The 24,861-nt window shown below is 32.3% G+C and overlaps 2 protein-coding genes across 3 annotated transcripts; one reads left to right on the forward strand and one right to left on the reverse strand.

Moving 5' to 3' along the window:
* Positions 1–7,091: 7,091 nt before the first annotated feature.
* LOC128186134 (uncharacterized) lies at positions 7,092–11,311 on the forward strand. 2 transcript variants are annotated; one of them, XM_052855869.1, is made up of 6 exons: positions 7,092–7,174; positions 8,906–9,289; positions 9,557–9,922; positions 10,001–10,246; positions 10,360–10,454; positions 10,898–11,311. In XM_052855869.1, the coding sequence occupies exons 1-6, from the start codon at positions 7,108–7,110 to the stop codon at positions 11,309–11,311; spliced, it is 1,572 nt and encodes a 523-aa protein (XP_052711829.1). In that variant the 5' UTR covers positions 7,092–7,107. The 2 variants fall into 2 exon arrangements, with proteins under 2 accessions (XP_052711829.1, XP_052711830.1); XM_052855870.1 differs by lacking the exon at positions 7,092–7,174 and adding an exon at positions 7,307–7,679.
* Positions 11,312–18,624: 7,313 nt separating this feature from the next.
* LOC128184528 (uncharacterized) lies at positions 18,625–23,024 on the reverse strand. The gene is made up of 3 exons (XM_052854055.1): positions 22,279–23,024; positions 20,517–20,645; positions 18,625–19,413 (listed from the first exon to the last, which is right to left on the reverse strand). Exons 1-3 carry the CDS (start codon positions 22,985–22,987, stop codon positions 19,004–19,006), a joined length of 1,248 nt encoding a protein of 415 aa, XP_052710015.1. The 5' UTR covers positions 22,988–23,024; the 3' UTR covers positions 18,625–19,003.
* Positions 23,025–24,861: the final 1,837 nt, after the last annotated feature.

Genomic DNA, 24,861 nt, shown 5'->3' on the forward strand with positions numbered 1-24,861 from the left:
GTAAAGGTTGGCTTGTCAAATGTCCCGGAACCATAATACTTAGATTCCTAATTTTACGCGAGTACTTACTTCCGCGATTCAACGGTTTTTCATCAAATCGCGAGAACATAGAATCGCGAATGTCAAAATTTTATCATAGTTTCATGTAGCTTACATACATGTATGTTCGAAAATAAAAAGCGCGATTTTTAAATTTGCAAGACGGGCTTCTCGCGATTTTACGCGGATATTAATTCCTCGCGTTTAATTAGGAATTTACAGTAGCTTATAAGCAGCAAAAAATGACCAGTTCGGATAATTTGAATATCTCTTATTTCTTTATAATAGAACAGCTATAGTATATGTTTACCATTGATGGAGTCACTGAGAATCCAGTTCCCTTCGAGCAAGCCTATTCCCCTCGGCTTCTTCTCGGTAGATGCATGTAGGTTTGTTCTTCGGGAACTGGATACTTGCAGACTCCCTGAATGGTATACTTTAGTTTATAATGTTATAATGTTTCTGCTACTGTACAACCAATGCTTGATTTGTGTTTCATGTATGCGTGCTTATTTTCAATAGTGTATTTCGTCTGGTTTGTACATTTGTTATTTTTTGAAGTTTTGGATAACATTTTTTTGGTTTTTTTAGTTTAAGGCTTTACATCTTGAAAACCTTTTGATTTTTGTAATTTTTTTGTCATTGACAACCATTGGTATGATTCCTTTTTAAATTTTTTAAATAAATGTAAATCAATAAAAGAGATAGGTGAAGATATTTCACTTTTAATTGTCGTAGAGGAGTAGTATGATATTTTCTATAAACTTATTAATTGCATTGAAGGTCTTAATTTTATTGCCGATTGCAGAATCTTGAATGTTATTGTTTTAGAGGTCATTGAAATGTTCTCCGCGACTGCTTTTGTTAATTGAAGAATCATTTATCGTTATATTACTATTGTACTAATTGGACAACATTTTTCGTGATTTTTTTCCATAAATTTTTGCTACTTTAATCTCTTTTGATAAAAAATACAAAAGCATCGATTTACCATACCGATTTACTGTAGATCGTCTTAAATGTTATTCTTAGTTTTACGGTTATACCTTAATAATTTAATTCTGGTTGTAACGCGGCATTTGATTGGATAGAAAAATTAAGTTAAATTTGTATAACCTGGTTTGCACGTCACAAGACACGTCACAATGCACTAACGTCAAAAACGTACTAATCCGCTTGACGTTACGTTTGAATTTTGAACAGATTAATATCATTTCTAAAAGTAAACGGACTCAATTTGTACAGCAAATTACAGAAAATTAAATTATAAGGAATGAACTCAATATCTACCCAAGTTATACGAGTATAACCTGGGTTGGAGCAATTTACGCTTTTTTATAATCCGCTTCGCGGATTATAAAGCGTAAATTGCCCCAACCCAGGTTATACTCGTATAACTTGGGTAGACATTGAGTTCATTTCTTAATGAGAATATGTTGGAATTGTATGGAGCCCCATTTAAGACACATCAAAAATATTTTTAAATTGATGCAATGTATAACGAATTGTTGAATTTGTTAAAACGTTTTACTCTTATTAACAATTTTAATCCATTTAACTTTTTGATATAAATAACTATTTTCATCTTAAGTTCTGTGTGATCTGTATCTGTTTTTTTAATGAGGGTTATTGTTGGTATATCTTCTATATATTTTGAAATAAATATAAAATGGAGAAAATTAAAAGTGACGTGTTATTAATCGTATATAACATATATACTTATATATTATGTATGCTTACTTCCGATTGTGTTAAATTATCGTTCTTGTCGCAGTCATGGGTGACAATTATCTGCAACCAATTAAGTTACAGGCAATTAGAATTAAAAAAATACATTCATCAGAAAAATTTATAACCGTAAGGCTATGAATTACAATGTACTCGTTATTAATTCTCTTAAAAAGTCCAATTGTTTAAACTGGTTTTAAAGTATTTTGCTAGAATTTCCACGAAAAAAAAATCTGCGCTTGGCCTATGGAGTTCCTTCAGTTAGTGATGGTGATATACAATGAAGGAAAAGGTAACAAACAAAAGTCAAAGAAGAGAGAAGAAAAAAAACCCCAGCAATAACATCAATAAATTGGGCGTGAGCGAAACAAAGTACACATGAGTACATCTTATTCAGAATTCCCAAAAATGCGCTGTAACATAGATCCACAAATGACGTGTTCTATACTGGTTTCAATCTTGGATTTATGAACCAGTCTTCCTCAGTGCCTCAGAGTCAGTTTGTTTCATTCAGTCTCCATGTCCCTCCTCCCAGGGTCAATTTTCCGTGTCTGTGTCACCGATACAATATCAGCCGAATATGGACATGCGTGGTCAAAATTGCTTAAGAATTATGCGAAAAACTCGAGCAAATGTCATCAAAACTCTAGATATGTAAAATGGAGACCATTAAAACTTGAAACGTTTATTTGTCAAATTTTGTAAAAAAAAATATATAAGCCAGTTGTCACAAATAGTTGCAAATTACATTTCCTTTCAAAGAATAACGTAGATGCAGATAAAAAAAGGGTAATAAAACACTCTGTTATTTCTATGGACACAAATTATTGCGGCAACAGTTGTGTTAACCATCCAATCGTTTCAGTGAAAGTACACTCATTATCCCAACCTTATTTTATCAAAGAAAAGCGGTGACTCAGATTGAAAATTATTTTAATATAGCAATACCTTTTGGTTAACAAAATTGTATTCAGCCTGATGATTTTAGAAACCATTTTCGACTGACTAAGGAGTCATCTGATGTCATCACACAACAGATTTTTGAATGCAGTGTGTAGAAAAACAAGAATGGCCCTCCTGTCAATTCATTAAGAAATACCCTCAAGTTTCTTTAGTATATAGATATGCACACAACATACACTGTAGTAAATTCGGTATTCGTTCATATACACCTCTCATTAACCAACAATGATTCTATTTATTGTTTTGAGGAAATTTCTGTTTAATACATGGAGCACAGAGAGAATCAGATCCATGAAGGCATAATTAATGTTGGTTAAAAATTCCTACCATCGAAGCATCAAAAGAGTTGCGAGGACTCTAGAAAGTGACATTATGCCAAGAACCATACAATGGCCAACTGGAAACAAAATAAGAGAAATAAGTGACATTTCGGGACTTTTAAACGTTGTTGAATCGCATAAACATCGGCAACAGCAACGGCAAAAAATCGAAATGCCTATTACATTCGTAAGAAAGATCACTCACTGGTTCATTTAACATAGTTTGATGCCAGTCTTCATTTCACATCCGCATGAACTGGAAACTTGGGGACTAACAATCCATGATGCAACAGTCCTTTGGGCATCCAGATTATTTCAGCAATCTGATCTTTTCGAGATTATGGAAATTGGACTAAAGATCGATGTCTTTTCAATACTTCCTACAATAAACCAGACATGAAAGACATTTGGGCTACGTACTTAAAGCAAGATTTCGACGCCTACCACGGTTTGAGGCATCTGACATGAAACTGATTGTATATTTCATCTTGTCTGTATGCGTTGTGCTTAACATCGAAAATGATAACATTGACCAGTCTAACATTTTTCATTAAAATGTGGTGTTCGTTTAGGGTATGAAATGGTCAGTGAAAAGAAAACTGTATTCTTGTTTATGCTTCATATTTTTTGATGGTGAAAAACAAACGGTTTATGTATATGGCGGTGTATATATATATATATATATATATATATATATATATATATATATATATATATATATATATATATATATATAGGCCAACATTTCTAACGTAGCTGCAGGACTGTAGCTCCCGGTCTGAAAAAATTCGGATGGACGACCTGGGAGCTACAGTGCCTCCCAGAGTAAAAAACTGCAATTTACGGCGCACAAAAAATTGCGCTAAGTTTGGACTTATTAACCTTATTTTCACACAAATTCTGTAAAAATAATTAGAACCATACAATTCTTCAGCAAATTTACTACTGATATCATCACTTTACTTGCCTCAGACCTTCTCTTAAACATGATAACCGACCTCGGAAAATGAAGTATGTTAATTTACGTCGAGATCGAGAGTCGCCATTTTTAAATGTAAACAAACATGCACCACTTTAATTGACAAGGCTGGGGATGGTGTTTAAAAGAATATCATAGGCAAGTGAAGTGACAATATCTGTAGTAAAATGTCCGAGGAATTTTTTGGGATTAAATATTTGTACAGAATGTGATCGTAGATGAGATTAATCAGTCAAAACCTAGCGCATTTTTTTGTGCGCCGTAAATTGCAGTTTTTTACTATGGGAGGCACTGTAGCTCCCAGGTCGTCCATCCGAATTTTTTCAGACCGGGAGCTACAGTCCTGCAGCTATTTCTAACGCTCCACTTTTATATCAGTTTTTAAGTCTTTGGCACTTTGCACTGCTGTTTTTATAAATGTTCAACTGTTCATGTTTTAAAAATTGTAATCGGGTAGGTAATAGCTCGACCATGGTCTATTTTGTTGAAAATCGTGAAACGCATGTTTGATTTGTTTCTCGGATATGTTTTTCTAAAGAACTTAATTCGATCGATTCCCTATCTTTTGCTGATTGTAAAAAAACATAAAAACAGTTAAGAAGAATGCGGTGCGTGTCTGCCCATGAAGTTTCAAGATCAGTTTGCGTAGTCCAAACAGTGCGCTGTTCACAATTGGTTTGTTTCCTTTCAAAACTTTTGCTTTATTAACTTTTATAAACGAATTCCTAAATAATAAATTGGCTTTTCCTAATTCATAATTTTTATCACAGATAGTTAGATTTTTTACGGAGACCACTCAATCATTCTTAAGCTTTAACGGAAGTTCAGTGTAACCGGAAATGTTGCAGACTCACCATAAGGGTCAAAACGTCATGTAACGAAACGCCAACGTGACCGCTACATTAGGGTAACTCACCTTTCTGATAGGAACCATAGAGCACGCGCATCTGCACGGCACATTTAAGACCACGTCAATGGCTTTTATGAGCGGGACGATATAAAACCAAGAGTGAGAAAGTTCCTCAGCATCCGAGTTTTGCAGAACTAGACCACATAAACAAATGAAATAATGTTGTAATTACTACATCTTAGGTTACCTGCACTTACATGGTTTTCATAACGCCCTTAATAAATTTTGCTTGAGTTTTTAATTTAATGCTTTGTTATTAATAATTCTTCATATTTGATCATTGGCATGATCAGAATAAATGGAATTACAAACAGTTTAATCCAAATACTTGCCTGGGGCGTTAGAAATTTTGACTAGTACACACAATAATTTATCCTTGCAGATACATGTACATGTAATTTCTGATAAAATGTATGACTATTGGATATATCAGTATAACCTACTTCAACTAGTCATAATACGATATGCATTTACTTAATATGTGAATCATAAAACCCTATCAAAGTTTGGCAACTCACAAATGTAAACAAGAAGGCATAACTTTAGATAAATACAAGGGTATTTTACATGTTACAAATGGTGCTACCTAACGTGATGTAAAAATTATGAACCTAACACATTCAAGCGAAGTTGCACACATGCCTCATAATTACACATACCTACCTATATGTAGCTATGTCATCATACATCATTAATAATGACCTTTGTAATATACATGTATACACAGGTACATGTATGCATAAACAGTAACTTTATATCTAAATACATTTGTAACTCCAGTAGGAAATATTATCCAAATGTACTAATATAAGTATACTGCACAATGAATGCATTGAAAAACATTACACTAACAATTTATACATTACAACACTCACCAATGAAGTAGTTTCCATCCGTAAAAAATCAGTACAAAGTGTTCACATCCATAAGCACACCTCAGTTTACAAATTCACGAGCCACACTCTCACAAACTTTTGAGCTCTAAAACTTATGACGTCACAGCATACCAAGATAACACTAATTGCAGTTTTGGTGGTTACAGCAACACCTACGACAATTAATTAAAAATATTTTATGAACAATTAAAGACGAAATGTATATCAAGGAAATGTTTTGATGTAACATGTTGACTTAAGAGAAACTCAAATTGTTATATATTGGAGGGTTAAATCATCTTATTAACCAGTCAAAAATTACATGGCCATTAATAATTAGAGGAAAATGCAGAGAACTTTAGCTTGCAATATGTCGGTAATATTTCGTATTGTTTAGAAACTAGGGGAAAAAAGCAAGAATTAGTGAAGAATATTGAAAAGAAAGAGTTCTTTATCAAATATGTTGTGATTATTTACCACCAACTGTGCTAACTTCCTAATTTGTTTTTTTTTTTTAGAATTTGCTTGTACTAAATAAGGCAACTTCAATATGCTATCATCATAAAATAAATATTCACCGACATTGCAATTATTGTTTGAAAATAACCTACTGGGTATTAAAAAATGTAAGTTTGTTTTCTTTTAAAAGTGTAGTCCCTTTTTTAATGGTATGTAAATAACGTTTGTAAAGCGTAATTCGAAATGTAGTTTTACTTTTTGTATTTTTATTCATATATCCGCAATGGACAATGAAATAAAAATAATCAATTGCCTATGTGAACTTACACATCCTAATAAATATTGTGAATGAATATGCTATTTAATTTTCTTTTAGATAATATTTGCTTTCAAGGAGTAATTAAACAAAATTTCCAACCACGAGGCTTTTTTTCACTAAAAAGGACTCAGCATGCGCGAATTGACATTACAGTTAGATATGCTTACAAGAGTAGTACTACGGTACATCTCATTAGGAAGTTTAAACCGTCAAAAATATACATGGATCCTACGTAACGTAATTTCTGACGGCGGAAAACCGATCATCAGTAAATTCTTTTTTATATAATGGTCGGGACGATTTGAAAACTCATATTGCATGTAATGAATATGAAACTTTTGTGACGAGGGATATTTCAAAAGACTTATTTAAAGCCATTGATTTTTTCAGTAACTTTGTACCTGGTAATGGGTGAAAAACATTTAAATTTTGATCGTTTTAAACAGAGCTAATCGATATCCAAACTACTGAAGCGTATAAAACTTCCGCGTCGCAAGATTATAAGGAATCAGCGCATGCTAGTAGATAGATGTCCTCAACAAAACATGAAGTGGATTTATACATTGATTCCTTTTATTTTAGGTAAAAATGTAATCTTTTAAGATGGTAGAAGCGTAAAAACTACGGTTTATATTTTTTTTCAACTTAGAGTTATATCTCATTTTATTGTAAAAATATTCTTTATGGACAAACAACTTTTTATCAAATTCAGAAATTAATCATTAAAGAAAATATTTGTACATGTACAAAAACTGGCTAACGATGAATATGTAAATCTGAGTTTCATTCTTATGATTATATTTTGCTACTGACAAACAAGTTGATAAAACAGGACTATCAACAGTCTCATTTGAAGTCATCTTTTCGTAAGTTCTATGGTCAATAGAACGACTTTGTCAGCAAATACAATCTTCCACTGGGTCGAATGCTGACTGACGTTTTTCATACTAATTGTCAGACCATAATTAATCACCTAATTTCGTCCATTTTTTCCCGATTACGACAAAGAGCACACGGCGGGTTAGACCGGTCAGCAGAGGATGCTCATTCCTCCTACGCACCTGATCCTACCTCTATCTTTTTGGAGGTTCGTGTTGTTTTCCCTTGAATTTGTATTTCGTTTTATGAATTTTTGAGATGGTTGGCACGGTTTGTTATTGTCATTTTTTCATTGTTAACTATGTATTATCTTTTTTATCTAACACGTGGACACGTATTTTGTTTCCATTGATGATGATCAAATTCTTTAATTTCAAAGATATGATCAAACGAGTTTTAAATGCCCGGGCAAACGATAAATGTAGTGGTTTTTAAAAAGATGTGCGATGTTAATTTTTGTTGCATTGAAACGTTGACGTTGGAATGCTTTGGTTATAGAAACGATTCGATGCACATCATAAAATTTGTTTGTCATTGTTGACCATTAATAATTTAGAATACATGTTTCACCGATGATATTGATATTAGTCTCATTATTTATGAATTCTAAGTAAATTCAAATAAACACACACATTATAGTATTTCAGCGCAAGAAAAGGAGCTGATATATGTTTCCCTCCCTGCAAATTGTACAATTTGTGACAAAATTTACAGAGCTTTAGTATGAGATTTTGCACTCCACATGCATGCATGTACATGTACGTTGTGGGAATTCATTTAATTTTTTGAGATCATGGTCTCTGGAGGTAGGAGGAATGTAAAATGAAACTTACTTAATAACTTTTTCTCAAGAGTATTCGATTATTAAATGCGTTATATTAATTTGTAAGCACTCTGATATGCATGCATTCAAACTGAAAATCAATATTTACACTGCTCAGTTCAACACCCTTTTACGTTTTATATGAATTATTTCGAAATCGATCTATGCATACAATGTGATACATGCCTGTTTAATTAATGTTATATGTACTTTGGTAAGCTTTATGACATTAGACTCTTTGAAGAAACTAAAACGACATTATGGTTCAAAGTTGAATATTTTACCCCATTTGGGGAAACAATTTATTGACCTAAATTAATCTACACTTTAGCCTTAGCAACGCATTCTATTGAAAATGAAAAGCTCAAACTGCATGTTACATGTTTTGTTTTTCGTTTAACTCCTTTTCAATTCAAATGCCATAAGATATGTAGCATTCAAATACGTTAAAAAAGAGTACGCATCAATATGAGCAGCTGTAGAATAGACTCGGTAGAATGTGGAACTGTTTTATCTCTCTCCCTCCCTCACTCTCTCTCTCTCTCTTTTTCACTCTGTTCTTATTTATTAATAAAAATTTATTTCAACATTTCCTATTGAAATAATTTCAGGTATTTCCACTCAGAACATTCATATTCACTATGACTGTTATGGAGGAGGTTTCATGAACGCCAGCTGCCCAGCATCACAACAAATATATCCGCTTCAAGTCGTTACAGGAGCAAAGAATCTATCCCTCAACTGTCCTGCTTTATACAATAACATTTCAAACTTTGATCAGTGTTGTAAGCCAGAAGATGAAGATAGCTGTACGGGAGATTATGTGAACGTTGACGATCCTTTTCGGTCTTTTCAATTTCACGAAAACTGTATTGGGCGAAGCGAATGTCCAAATGTGCCTGTTCCAAATATGGACACTGCATATTTGAACTGTAATCAATCGCTTTTCTCGGCTCAGACTACATTTATGGCTATGTATTACAACTGTATCGATGGTAAGTTATATCCTCTAAATCTGAAGGTATAGTATTAGCCATGCATGTTTTAACATTGACTTGTAACAACTTGTTAAGGTTAATTTTGTTGCTTTAGTGTCATATGATGGTTAACCATAAGTATGAAGTTGGAAGACAAACCTAAAAAAATCAATAAACCAAATACAGTACCAGAAAACAAGTTACATTTCTAATACCGATGTGCTACTGTCGGATTATTGAATGGCAACGAATGTAAAGTGATTAATATCCATTGCTTTTTTTCAGAGTCTAAGATTGCAATTATTGATGGAACAAACAGTTTACAATCAAACGACAGTGTTTATCTTCAAGGAGCTAACAACGATGGTGAAATACCCGCTTTCAATGTTATGAATAACTCTTGTTCCGTTGAGACACCGTTTTGTAATAGTACACTTACAATCGATGTTCTAGATTTGCGACTAGCAGACGATGGCACAGACTGTAAACAAAGTCTTACTATCGTCGACGGAACCCGCAGTGTGACCTTGACCTGTGCCAACAACATTAACTATACAGTATACAGTGTACCATCACAAACCAATTATATAACTATTACGTTCCAAAATTCGATGACTGTCCAAGGCGGCCATTTTTGGCTAGAATTTAGAGGTAAGTGTGAGGTTGTCATCACTTCAGAAGAAAAAAAAAACACTTTTGTAATTTAAATGTAACCTTATTTTGATTCAGGAATTTCCGAAGAAACTGTTCAATTAAACTGTCCAGCCAGATCGCAAGAAATTGACTGCTCTGTATCAACGAGCACAGAGAGTGATCCAACGACTGTCACAACTACATCAAGGTCGTTATCAACAGCGAACCAAACAGTTTATGAATCAACAAGCACAGATAACATTCCAACAACTTTCACAACGACTTCAACAGCAAATCAAACAGTGTATGGAGATACGCCTGCTAAGAATGGGACGGACAATGGTAGGGCCAATATTAATCAAGTGATAAAGTTAATGTTAGATATGTTTATAACAATCAGTGAAGATATGTAAATACAAAATAATCTGGACAATATTTGTTTGTTATTTTTTTAGGGAAGGACAAGTTAGATATAATAATTGCAGTAGTTGCAACCCTCGTTATCCTCTCTCTCGTAGTTGCTGCTATTCTTTGTATTTGGTTCAGAAAGGTGAGTTTTAATTTTAGTTTCACTTGTTTATTTAAAAAAATAAAATGAAAGTTCTCTTCTTTGTTGAAACTGAATGTTAAATACTAAATGTTAAATTTACATCACTACTTTTTTATTTAAGTTTATAAAAGGTAAATGTACAATTAGACCATTTTGATAATATTTATGAAATACACTCTGCTAGAAACGAATTTTTTTAAATTTAATGTATATTTTTGTCGTACTAGTATTTCTTATCAGTTATATGATTTTTAAATACTTAATATAAATGTAATAATGCAACATTGTTTAGTAGTTTTATGTATTAATTTATGCTTGATTCACTGTTATTGAAATATAATGCGTTTAAATTTAATTTGCTATCATTTAGAAGGAAGGTAATTTTATCAGCTTTACTTTATATAGATATTCAACAATAACCTAATAAATCTTGTTTTCTTTAGAAGAAGAGATCTAGAATATCATCAGAAAAATCAATAGGGAATAAAAAAGGTGCTTCTGATGATATAGAAAGAGATCAGAAAGAAAATAAAAGTCCTCAGATAAATCAAAAAAATTCTCATGAATGTCCAGGTGAGGAAGGCAATCCTAACAACAACTTTCCTTTAAATCAAAATAATAGTGACAACATTTCTTCAAGGAAAAGGCCCAATCATTTGGAACCAATAATGAGTGAAAATGGAGATCAGGGATCACATAGCAAGAAAAAGAAGAAAAAGAAAAAGAAAAAACAAAAAGATCAACATACAAACTCCACGGATGTCAATGAGGGAATTATTGCTGTGAACAGTCAAGCAGAAAGCGCACTTGTTGAAAACGAGAATAGTGAGAAAATTCAGAAAAAGAAAAAGAACTAGAGCAAAGCTCGTTGCAAAGCAACGAGTGGGTCTTCCGTTAATGTCGGAAGTAAAGCTGGAAGTTCCTGTAAGATGCACATCTCTTAAACCAATAACAAGAGTAACTAAAATAAAAAGATGAAAAAAATCGAATATTCCTGGTACGACTTACCAAATCCGAATGATTTTAAGAACGTCTTAACAAAAACCTTTCTTATTTCAAGAACAACTTAACAAAAAAAATCCGAATGTGTCCAAGTACGACTTAACAATTATTTTTGGAACGAGTTAATATTACTTTGAACATTACGCTATTTTTTAAACCAAGGACGCGGAATCAAAATTTGCGGAAAAATCAATTTTTAAACCCCGATATCTCTGTAATGCATTGTCCGATTTTAAAACGGCTTTCAGTGTTAGATTCAGCTTAATAAGGTCTACAAAACACATATACATTTTTGATTAAATCAGAAAATTCATTTTTTCAAAATTTTTTTTTTTTCTTCCGGTTTCGACCGGAAGTGATAGATTTTCATTTCCAGCCTTATTACAGAGGTAAATCGATCAAATCATAACCATTCAAAATTTCAAGCCTCTATCTTAAAGCGTTTTTTAGAAAAGTCCGGGACAAAATGACTTTTTGAAATTTTTAAAAATGACGTCACGTCAAAACGGACGTGACGTTCTCTTTAAAACTTTAACATTTTTGAGGGACGCCAACTTGCAAAAATCTCTGAAAATTTCATCAAAATCGGTTAAAAATCTTTTGAGTTATGAGGCATAAAAGGAGTCAGAAGAAAAGAAAAAGAATAATAATAATAACTAGAGCAAAGCTCGTTGCAAAGCAACGAGTGGGTCTTCCGTTAATGTCCAGAGAAAGGCTAGAGGTACCTGTAAGAAGCAGAGTTCTTAAGCCAAGAACAAGAGTAACTAAAACAATAAAAAAAAATCGAATAATTCTTGGTACGACTTAACAAAATCCATATGATTTTCAGTATGACTGAACAAAAACCTTTCCGATTTCAAGAATGTCTTAACAGAATAAACCCGAATGTGTTCATGTACGACTTGACACGATTATTTTTGGTACGAATTAATTTCACGCTATTTTTTAAACCAAGAACGCGGAATCAAAATTTCCGGAAAAATCAAATTTTAAATCCCAATTTCTCTGTAGTGCATGGTCCGATTTTATAACGAATTTCAGCGTTAGATTAAGATAAGAAAAAATTCTTTGTTTTTGCTAAATGAAGGATATCAAATTATCGCTTAGAAAAAGGTTATCATAAAAAGACTTACTAGCCCTTTTAGCCCCTAATTGGAGGGGCCAGCCCTTTTTTCTTTATATCAAATAAAAGGTCTCACAAAAAGATATTTTGTTCACATGTATTCACGAATTGTTTAACGTTTTCGAGATATCTGAACAGCTGTGTTTTAGGGGCCGTCCCTTTAACTCCTTACCGGGGCCACCAACATAAATTGTTTAGTTGCCATATTGTTAAGAACATTATTCTTAACATTTTGTGTTCTACATTGCGTTTAAAGATATTTCTCCTTTTTCAGATATTATTTGTGATCAAAGTTTTGAACTTCTGGGCCCTTGAAACCCCTAATTACGTAATATATGACTTAGTTATGGTACTGTAAAGATAAACAGCTGTACAGTGAACATTTTTGCTTCTATAATTAATAACAAATTTTTGTTCAGTAAAGAGTTATTGTAAGAAGATTTTAGAGCCCTCTTGGCCCCTAATTTTAGGGGCCAGCCCCTTTTCCTTGATATCAAATTAAAGGTCTTGCAAATATAAGTATATTTTGTTCACCAAGTGTTCACAAAGTGTTAACCGTTCTCGAGATATATGTACAAATGTGTTTTAGGGGCCGACCCTTAAACTCCTTAATGGGGCCATCAAGAAAAAATTTAAGGTGGCATAATGTACAGAACATTATTTTGAGCAATTTTTGTTCTACATTGCATTTCAAAATGTTTCTCCTTTTTCCGATATAAATGATCAAAGTTTTGAACTTTTGGCCCCTTGAAACCCCTAATTACGTAAAATATGACTTAGCTATGGTACTCTGTGGATAAACAGTTGTACAATGAACATTTTTGCTTCTATGATTGATAACAAATTATTGTTCAGTAAAAGGTTATTGTAAGAAGACTTTAGAGCCCCCTTGGCCCCTAATTTGAGGGGCCAGCCCCTTTTTCTTGATATCAAATTAAAGGTCTTGCAAAAATAAACATTTTTTGCATTACAGTGTTAAACAAAATATGTATAGATCAAAAGATATTTCAGAAAATGTTCAAAAATTTCGTGGAAAAATTTGCTGCTTATTTTCAAAATCAGGCGAGCTTCAAAGCCTTGCACAATTTTCCTAAGTGAAGGCAATGGGGTACATCTACATACATTTATCTACAATCTCTGAAAATTTCAAGCTTCTATCTTGATTAGTTTCGGAGGAGATGCGTGGACAAAATGACCCTTAAAAATTTACAAAATCGTCAATTTCTGAAACCGTAAGTGACGTCATAAGTTCAAATTTTAATAACCTTGAGTATTTACGATACCAAACAAGTTCTAAAAATTTCGTGGAAATCGGTTGAATAGTTTTTGAGATATAAGCCACCAAAAAAGTCAGAGGAAGAATAATAATAATGAAAAAGAATCCGAAGAAAAACAATAGGGTCTTCCGTTGGAAACGGAAGACCCTAAAAAGCGAAAACGCAATCATCCAGAAATTGATTCGGAAACTCTGAACTTAGATCAAGAACAGGGAAATACAGAAAGAAATCAGTCTGAATGTAACAATAATCAGGAAATTCAACCTCCAAGCTCAGGTAATGATATTAATGGAACATCATTCAATGATGATCTGGAGATAACAATGACTGAAAATTACGAAAAAGTAAAAAAACATAAAAAGTCCAAAAAGAAAAAGAGCAAACAAAAACACCAACAGCAAGAAACAGCAGAGCAGAGCTTTGCTCAGCACGAGTCAGCAGGGGATGAAGTTTTTCTAAATGATGATTAGTGTCAAAATTAGTGGTTGACTATTAATATCATAACTCTTTTAAGAAGTTAACAGGAATTTTGCAACGTATTTAATTTTAAAAGGGGCATTTATTTTAATTCATAGACATTTTACCATTTATTTTTACACTGTTTCAAACCTAGTACAATATTAAACTTTACAAAAGATTCTGGAAACCATTGTTTTTAAGAACATTTTGTACTATATATAATATGCTGAATTTTATTATTTTTATAAGCATGTATGATTATTTATAACGGTGTCATCATTAATACCGATAAGTGATGTTACAAGTTTAAGTCATTCTTTAATATAAAAATAAGGAGAAACTGTAGCATTTACTGCGGTATTAAGCTTTTAAAAACTCGATTATAATGATTTTTGAACGAAAAAAAAACTTTCTGTTTGAGCCTCACTATTGCTACCGGTAAGCTTGCATGTGACGTCGATAATGAGCACAGTAGATTTGACAGAAACCATCTAGCGGCAAAAATTAACAATATATGTGAAGGATTCATATTTCAATATTATTCAAATAAATAACTTTTACGCAATTACAAAATATACAATAAAAAGATCTATTTATATAGCAATTAATAAACATCATTTCTCCAGTAAAAACTGGTTCCTACGTCAAATTCACAATAATTATGATTATGCATGAGTTTAATGAATATTGATAATGTTTGGGGTTCACAAGCAACATTGGTGTGTAGTCGTATAGTGGTTATTCATACTTTTTATTCACCTATCTGCCCGTTACGTCAAATAATTAGTCAAGAATCATCGAGTGCAAGAATCATCGAGTGGTGGAAGAAATATTGAACGACCAATGGACACATGTACACATAGCATGGTTCTTTATCTCTATCGTTTAAATCACTCGCATATTATCAATTCCAACAGAGACTTATCTTTCTATATTGCTACGTCTCCGGCATCTTTTTTATTAACATGATAATTCAACAAGTTGAGCCACCTGAGAAGCTTGAATATCCCGGTTTAGTTTTACTTTACTGAACGTTTACGATTACTCTCATTTTTAAAGCGCTAAGCATAGCTGCAACGCTTTTTTGTCGCCAGATTTATAAATGTACTTCCACTTTCGTTTTCGCGTTTCCTATATACCGCCACCTACTGGCGGATGCTGGAGAAGTTGTATCATGGAGAAGTCGTACTCTGGAAATATCAGAACTATGCAGTAGGGAGAACTTAATTATCTTCAAGTTATCCTGCATGCAGATGCATTTGTTCTACCAGTATTAAATTAACAAAAACAAATGATCTCGATTTCCAGAAATTGCTAAAATTTTAAAATCAAGCATTTTTAAACATGCTTCAAGGCAGATTGTTATATTGTAAATTGTAAATTTTGACTTTACAGTCAAATGGATAAATCATTCTATGCTTCAAAATAAAGATACACTTACATTTATTGCGAAATGCTTTTATCATGTTTATTATAATTTTATAAAAGTCATCAACGTTTTGTTTTCACTGTAACACGACAACATGCAGTAATCATTAAAAAAATTATGCATTCTATAACTGAGACATATCCAAATTCTACATCATTTCAGATATTCTGAGTAAGTGCATTTTTCTCAATAACTAACAATATGATTCTTTACATGTATTTTCATATCAATCGATACATTTTTAACACTTTCTTCCCGACTTAGCGCTTTTCAATACTTTCAGTACTTTGATTTACTATAATCGGTGAAAGTGTTTTGGCATTCATACTAAACCTACTTTAAGGCTTATGAAGCAAAAATACCGAAGTCACGTAAAAGGTGCATAGATAGAGTACCCGGGCCACACACGGTGAGGCGTATTTAATCCTGCATGTCTGGTCAGCACTGTCGTTTTAAGTGAATTGGGAAGTAATTTTTCAAAGTTGTCAGTTAAGAGTGTTATGTGTGTGAAAAAAAACTGTAAAAAAATGACGGGATGTTTTTTTTTTTAAGAAAAATATGGGGGCATTAAAGGCATTATAGCACATCATTTGACAATGATATTGATAAATAGTCATGTGTATGAAAAATCTATCCTTTAATATAATGCAAACAATCGCAACCATATCATTTAAACTGGTAATATATTAACTAAAAGTGTACTGAAAATTAAAAATTAAAAGCAAAATTTAGTCCATTATTATTGTGTTTTATTGAGTTAAGACTGCTGGTCAAGAATATTTTTTTTTCAATATTATAAAATGACAATATGTGTTCCTTGTTTTCTACCACACAAATATATATATATATATATATATATATATATATATATATATATATATATATATATATATATATATATATATATATATATATATATATATATATATAGTTAAATCCAAAAAATATCGCAGTGTCCGGTTTTATATAAAGAAATCCATTAGTCCATTATTATTGTTTTTATAATATATAATCATATTATATAAATTATTCCATATAATATATAATTATATTAATATAATTATAATATAATATTTATATTAATAAATTACTAATGGATTATATATATATATATATATATATATATATATATATATATATATATATATATATATATATATATATATATATATATATATCTGTGTGTGTGTGTGTGTGTGTGTGTGTGTGTGTGTGTGTGTGTGTGCAATCGATGCGCTACCCTGTTCTTCAAAAGGCTGAGCTAGCAAAATTTTCTGTTTGGGTCGTCCAAGACTATTAATTTAATGGTAAATCATGAATTTTGAAATTTTACATAAAACATCATTTTTGCAAAGACGATTATTGTATTTATACATTTAAGAGAGTTTAACAATATTTATGTGCTAATATACTATATCATAAAAAAGCGACTTTAGAGATTCACTCACGCTTGCGAATGTGCTCGGAATGATTTCTTTTTCGTTGTTAAGTATATAATAAATCCAGAGGTGCTCGAATCAAACTTCATGAGACTTCCCCGAGATTTGCACAGTTCCTGTGAAATTTCGAGCGGAAGTATAAGTGTTCGGATAATATTCTTAAAATACGTAAGTCCTGGACTTTTTTTTCATGTCATATCCTACTTTTATTTATGTTAAAACATTAAAAACCTGTTAAGAAATATGTCTGTTTTATTTCATTATCTAGCGGTTATCTAAACTAAACGATGATATCCAAAGAGTTGATGTTCGTGTTAAACCAATTTATACGTGGTTGAAAATATAAACTTTGGGTTGCTTGATAAAATCATAGCTATGTTTGATGCCTTTGATGTCCAATATCATGGTTATTAGATATAGAATTGGTGTTTGTTTTGTATAAAAATTTAGGATAACAAGGCATTTTCAACTAACTTTCTGCATAAAATAGCATAGTCTGTTTCAAAACTATTACCAAGTCAGGCTCGGTCGAAAATTAATCCGTAGGATGAATCTTTACTAAGCATGTTAATTACTGCAAAAACAGAAAAAACTATATTTTCTATTGTCACATATGTTTCTAGAAATTATTTTATCCACCTTTTGATGAAGCGAAACTAAAAGGGTCAAATAAAACCACGTTGTCTAAATTAAAATAACAATTACATTCGCAGGGGAGACACTGAGCCCGATTTATACCTAATTTTCGTGTTTCTATACATAGGCTACATGTATTAGATGAATGTCATTGACCCATTTACATGAATCTACAATCCATCCCAGGTTTTAACTCATAGATAATCGGAACTTCATGATAAATTTTTCATTTTCCTTCTTTTGTTCAAATATTATAATGATTGTATGATAGAAGTTTCAATTCATGACCGAATGCAACTTATATAATTGTTATCATTATCAAAAAGATGTATAATAACAAACCTATTAAACTCAAGTTAACTGGTGTTAAATTTCACATTAACGCTTACAAATGGTTTCCCTATATAAACTTGTTGAGCAGATTGTTGTCATTTGTTAATTAGAGGAGATAAGGAGGTCACCCAAGTACAAAAAGTAGGCCTGAATTAGTTGACGCCTTAATAGCTGATTATTTGGTAATTACTATTGCTACGTAAAGAAAATAATCGACTAATGTGAAAAAAGAGTGTGGGTAATACACGTTTTATTTTTTTATGCATGGAATTTGATTTTTAAGAAAAGATAAACATATTATAATTAATTTAACCACTTTGAACGTTAACCAAAATTCCTGAAAGGTGACAAAATGGCATATATATATATAAATTCACCTTACCCTGCGAATTGTATTTGTGACCATTTTTACTGTATTGAAATGAATACATTAAAAAAAAACAACACAAATATAACAAAAAATAAATATATTTTTTTTAATTCTAACAGTTAATGTATCTAATACAGGGATTCGAAATAAGAAAAAAAACCCTGATACATTAACGTAAAGTAGTGATCAGGTACTAGTAAAGTTTAAATCCAGAAAACATTGTTATGTGATGAGCATCACTGTAGTAACCGGTACCATCACCTCGTTTGACCAACACACTGTCCCCGGTCTGTAAATGTAAGTTAACCAGGTTGGTTCCGGTCTGGTGAATGTAAATGCTGTCCCCACTACCGAAAGTAGCCATGGCCCTGACCTTACTGGATCATTTGATAACATCAATTATATGATATTGAAACAATAAAGTAATTTTTTGAAACGGTCTTTAAAAAAGACATGTACGTTGCCATACAAAACACTTTAATTAGTAAAGTTTAAATCCAGAAAACGTCATTATGTGAGCACCATCACTGTAGTAACCGGTACCACCGCCTCGTTTCACCCACACACTGTCCCCGGTCTGTAGATGTAAGATGACCAGGTTGGTTCCGGTCTGGTGAATGGCAATGCTGCTCCCACTGTTGTACCAGGCTAAAGCCCTGACCTTAGCCGATCCATTCAAAACTATGTCAAAATAGATGAATTTATGCATAGCGGACTGAACAGAGATATAGAACACATATGTCCCCGCTGTCGGCGCTGTAAAGATACCAGTACTGGGGTTGTAGCCTGTTCCTTCACTGTAGATTATTACGGGGAACACTAGGGTGTCTCTTGTCCAAACAGACTTACCTGATGATATACCTGCAGAAAATGCATGGTTGCGACTGTTTTCTACAATACAATAATGAATTAATTAATGCGATTGTAATGCAACTGTATAACTCATAAATTCAGCGTAATAGACACACTGATTATCATTAAGTAATCGAGTGGGTACATATTACAAGTTTCAATGTCCATTTGTTTTGATTTTTTTGCTCATTTCTTTTTTTTCATATATCATATATCCAGAAGTCAGGAAAGAACAGGAAAAATCTTAAGGGCGATACATGCATTTCATTAATTACTTTACACAGTATGGTGGAAAGGGATCTATGTTACATGAAATTCTTATTTTTTTCTGATGAATATTTTAATGCTAGAATTACAGTTAGAAAATCGATCAACCGCTATTTTTATGCATCTTAATGTAAGGGACTTTTAATGCAGGTAGTTCTTCTTATTTTGGATTTTGATTGTGTACTACATCTGTATAATAAAACGTCAACAAAAAATTTTAGGGAAAAGGGAGAAAATTAGGATGGTGGTTTCCTTGTTTCATTTACAAAATGTTAAAAAACCTTAATATGCAATTGTCCCAATTCATTTCACGCATTCTTCTGTAAGTTTGTCATATCAGAAAAAATATTATAACAAAAATATCTTCATTATATCCGAACAGACATCGTATGGTATTTCATACTAAATTCTAAAGCATTGAATTAAAAAAGACTCTAGAAGACGTACTAATGCTCAACAGTTATGATCAAAATAAAACCGTACTAAATATTGTTTTTGTTAAGTCTGTTAAAACCTTTAAATGAAAGTTTTTTCAATTGAAATCGTTGACTTTTTTTGTGTGTTTTGTTTGAAATTGTTTCGTGAAATGTTTCCCTTCGTGAATATTATCGATACGTTTTTACACATTTTGAATTGTTTCATATTTTCAACGTTCACCAGTACGAAAATAAGTAGAAGTAATCGGAGATTCGTTAACGTAATTACTGTTATGTATTGAACATTTTACTAAAAATGTGTTAATTTCAAACACAATTCTAAAGATCTGGAACTCAGACTGCAAGGTGCTCAAAAGTCTAAATATTATCATAATGCATACAATAGAATTCAAAACATTTGTTGCAGAACAAAATTTACAGTCAAAAAATTAATCTTACCACAGTTTGATTTGGACATGTTCATGTTGGCCAACTCTAAAGAAGCCACAGCAGATGACAGTTTAAGCTGCTCATTTTTGAAGGTTTGGAACTTTGTTTCAAAATTTGATGTTGTTCTATTAAGGTTTTCTAAATAAAAAACCAAACAAATATTAACAGTTACTGTATTGACTTATATCAATACAAACATATTTTTGTTAGAAATATGTATACTCTTACGTGTATTAAATGACAAAAGTTAATAGCAAAACCCTATTGATGATAAGTTAATTACTATAAAGTCATATCAGTTGTCTATGAACTTACCGCCAAAATACATTAACATATACTAGACTTTGACCCTTGCGTGCACGGGTTGACATTGCATATGATGTCGGGCATTTACAAAATATTGTTATATTGTTGACATTTGCATAACCAAACTTCAAGCCTACAATAATACTATTAATTTCACTACACTCTGCTGAGTTGGAATAGTCTGTATCTGGGGAAATGCCTTCATCACAGTTAAAACGCCTGACATATACCCGTAATGTAGCAGAACATTGCAGAATCGCCCCAAAACGATTTTGGAGAAAATTAAGTTGCATTGAAAATAACAGTCAAATTGTTCAAAACAAACCATTTTGAAACTGTAAATACCTTTCGTCGAAAAGTTTAATTCTATAATTGCAGAATTCAACATATTTCAACGTTTTTTACACACCATGTTGACATTCGAAATTCTCGGGATTTTTTATAGTTCATGCACTGTCTTCGAGTTATCTCCCGTATTTTCTTTGATGAACAGAAAAAAAAAATTCCAATGAAAATTAGCACACATTTGTTTTATCGTTTCCAAGTTTATTCATGGAAATGTGATGTTGTGGAAACATACTGTAAAAAAAGCCTCCCGTGATTTTGTGTCAATGTATGCGCAAGATTGTAAAATCCAAAAAATTCAGATGATTTCCGGAATTTTTTGAAGAATTTTCGTTGATTATTTATTAACGAAGCTTGATTGAGAAAATATAAAAACGATTTGTTAATCTTCAAGTACCATTGATGTTTAAAATATATCAAACAAAAGACAGTATTCTTCCGATTTATCGGAATCTAAGCTCAAAATATCGAGTCTATTATTTTAATATAGTAGTATAGATAAATGAATAACCGCACGAAACACTTTGTTCACAGTTTCTTCTAGCTATAACTTGCATACTCATAAATCTTCCATTTTAAGTTTGGTTGTTTTCAAACTATAACTTAGATCTTTTGATTTCTCAGAAACAATTATTTTAGGGGCTACTTTAAAAAAAAACACGACAAAACTTGCTCCTCAAAAAGCCAATCGTCGGATATCCGGATGATCGCATCTTTTACTTATCATCGGGTATAAATAAGTAAAAGGCGCCCGCGATCACCCGTAGGTATCCGACGATACAAAAAGCCCAAAAATGACATCGATCATCCGGATGAAGCCACAAACAGTCTTTTACTGACTTGCTAACCTCCAAAAATGCCGAATAATATTATGTATATTATATATTAGGAATTTGAATTTAAAAGTTGAAAACATATAATATTTTAATACAATTTTGTTGGAAGAAAAGGCAAAACAACTATGAATATAACGATTACTATGCAAGACAGGCGTCTTGAATTTATCATGAATTTATTTAGATAAGTATCCATATGAACAACCATAACGTCACCATTACCTTCCATTATAGCCTGTTATCAACTTTCAAGTAAAAACATATATACACATGCATTTTATTACCTGAAAATGCCCTCTTTGTTTTCGATTGAGAATCCTCGAATCCATGAATAAGCGCAGTTTGGCTAGTGACATCTTGTTTAATTATAGAATTTTCAACATATAAATCTGTAATTGATGAATTGAAATGACGTTCAAGTTCTTCATACTTTTTATCTCTTGACTCATTTTCGGTCTCTGTTTTTTCTTTGAAATCCAATAAAGTAACTGACAAATACCGCACTTCTATTTTGACATCATTAAGAACACTATTCGTTTTGTTAAAATAAAACTGTCTTTTTTCCTCTGAATCTTTCTGAATGATGTATAAATGGTCACTCAATGAACTAACGTTCTCATTTACTGTTTGTAATTTCGTTTCAAGCTCCATAATTCTGGAATCACTGCTACTGCTACTCTTCTTTAGTTCTCCGTTTTCCTGTTGAAGAGACGCTACCGTCCGCTGTAGTTCTGATATTTTCCATTCACTTGTCGCAAGACTTTGTTTCAAAACGGTGACGTCATTAACCAGTGCGTGGACATTCTTAACCAAAGCAAGACGAATAACTGTTTCTTGGTTAATCATCTGTCGAAGGATGCTCAAATCGTCTAATTCCTTGTTTTTGCTTTCCATTGATGTTGAAGTTTTGTTTTCGCCATCTGTTAAGAATGAAGACACTGCCTCCACCCTAACCAAGCTTAAAATTATCCCTAGCGTACAAACCAACCTCATTGCAGAATTGCAAAAGTATGTATGTGCAAACTAGACTAAAATTTGAATATTTATAATGGAAGAGCACGTGCATACAAATAGCTGCGGTTAAATGAAGAATGGTACTTAAAGTATCACTCGAGATAGTTTCAAAAATGTATTATTTCATACGCCTCAAATATGTTATCATCTGAAAACAGGTTCTCTTAATCTTTACACAATACCTCAAAACAAACGCCCCGTGCATTCCTTCACGCTTATGTGAATATTTTCTCTTGAATAATTTACTTAAATATAAGATATGTTCCTATTAAAACATGTATTTTGAATATGCATCATGTCGATAAAAATGTCATTATTCATTAATCAAAAGAGCTAGGCATTAGTTTTTTTAAGCTTCAGTTATGTTCAAATTGTGTTCTTGTATCGTCTGTTGTAGTCTTACAATTGTTGTTTCGCTCACAGCGAGACCCTTTTAAGAAGATTGACGTCAACCACCAGTGCATGGACGTTCTTGATCAAAGCGAAGGCATATTCGTCAGCCAAGGTTTTCTGATCCGCACCGCCTCTCACAAACCCTTGGCATATCGTGCCATCAAAAGTCGGGATTTTTTTCGTCACGTGATCTCCCATCCTATTTCTAAATCAGCCAAATAATGAAAGATGCCGCACTATATACGTAACTGGTGCACAAATGGTAGCCTCTGTAGACATTGATATTGACACGTTGGAAGAACGTTTTAAGGATTACGTTTACTCAGGGTTTGAAATTTCAAACAATGTTTTTACAAAGTTCATTACCTGACGTACAAAGTTGTTTTAAAAACACAAAATAACAATGTTATTAACAAATATCGATGTTGATATCAATGTTTTGTTTATTTGAGGAAGATGTGCTTCGACAAAAGTAAATTAATCTTGAAACAGAGGATTTTTTCATTTTAATTTCTTATTTTCTCTTAAAAACTTTCTGTTGCAGTGTAGTTGCAAAAGTTAAGTTTCTATGTGATTTTTCATATCACTTTTCATATTTTATGGTTCTATTAACTTGTATATAGACATAGCCGTGGAAATCGCTAGAAGGAAGTGGAGATGGATCGGCCATGTGCTCAGAAAAGACCAGCACGACATTACCAGAGAAAGCATATTCTGGACAGCTGATGGGAAAAGGAAAAGGGGTAGGCCTAAAACAACATGGCGAAGAACAGCAGAGAGTGAGCTGAAAAAGATAGAGCTAACATGGAAAACAGTGGTGGCAAAAGCAAAGAATCGGACTGGGTGGAGAGACTGTGTGGCTGCCTTATGTGCCACCTGGCATGAAGAGGCCTAAGTAAGTAAGTAAGTTAACTTGTATATAATTTTATATCACTGGCTGGTACGCGATTGGAAAAATCTTAAAAATACATTAAATCAATTCAAGATAAAATATCTCGAAATTTTGATCATTGACCTTATAGAATGTTAATGCCGACAGAATACGGAAAATAAAAACAGTTTAAGCAATAAATGGTTTGGGGCTCCTATTGGTAAGTTTTTGGGAGTTGATTTTAATCAAATCTCCTATGCAGTCACTCTTGCAAACCGAAAGTGAAACAGTGTTTTGACCTAAGCACAAATCATCACCGCTGACAAGTCTAAGTTCTTGAATATAATATAAAAATTCGATGTAATGTATGCTGAAGCATTGTTTTTCAAGGAAACTTATCTATAAACACTTTGAAAATAGTAAGATTCGTATATAATACGAACAATTTAGATATTTACGATATTTACGTATGTAGTCTCATGTATTCCTACGCCAAAGTTTAATATAGTCTCGTTCAACCAGACGCTCGACTGTCTCCGTAAATCTATGACAAACAGAGAGACTCTCTTGCTTGTCGGAGATTAACGGA

This window comes from Crassostrea angulata, chromosome 5, assembly GCF_025612915.1.
Source record: "Crassostrea angulata isolate pt1a10 chromosome 5, ASM2561291v2, whole genome shotgun sequence".
Taxonomy (NCBI): Eukaryota; Metazoa; Mollusca; class Bivalvia; order Ostreida; family Ostreidae; genus Magallana; species Magallana angulata.

Excerpts from the sequence above, each read along its gene's own strand:
- LOC128186134 (XM_052855869.1), top strand. The coding sequence starts at position 7,108 with ATGCTAGTAGATAGATGTCCTCAACAAAACATGAAGTGGATTTATACA. Across the intron at positions 7,175-8,905 it reads ATTGATTCCTTTTATTTTAG|GTATTTCCACTCAGAACATT; the intron begins GTAAAAATGTAA and ends AAATAATTTCAG. Across the intron at positions 9,923-10,000 it reads TTTTTGGCTAGAATTTAGAG|GAATTTCCGAAGAAACTGTT; the intron begins GTAAGTGTGAGG and ends ATTTTGATTCAG.
- LOC128184528 (XM_052854055.1), bottom strand. The coding sequence starts at position 22,987 with ATGAGGTTGGTTTGTACGCTAGGGATAATTTTAAGCTTGGTTAGGGTG. Across the intron at positions 20,646-22,278 it reads AACAAAGAGGGCATTTTCAG|AAAACCTTAATAGAACAACA; the intron begins GTAATAAAATGC and ends TTTTTTATTTAG. Across the intron at positions 19,414-20,516 it reads CATGTCCAAATCAAACTGTG|AAAACAGTCGCAACCATGCA; the intron begins GTAAGATTAATT and ends ATTGTATTGTAG.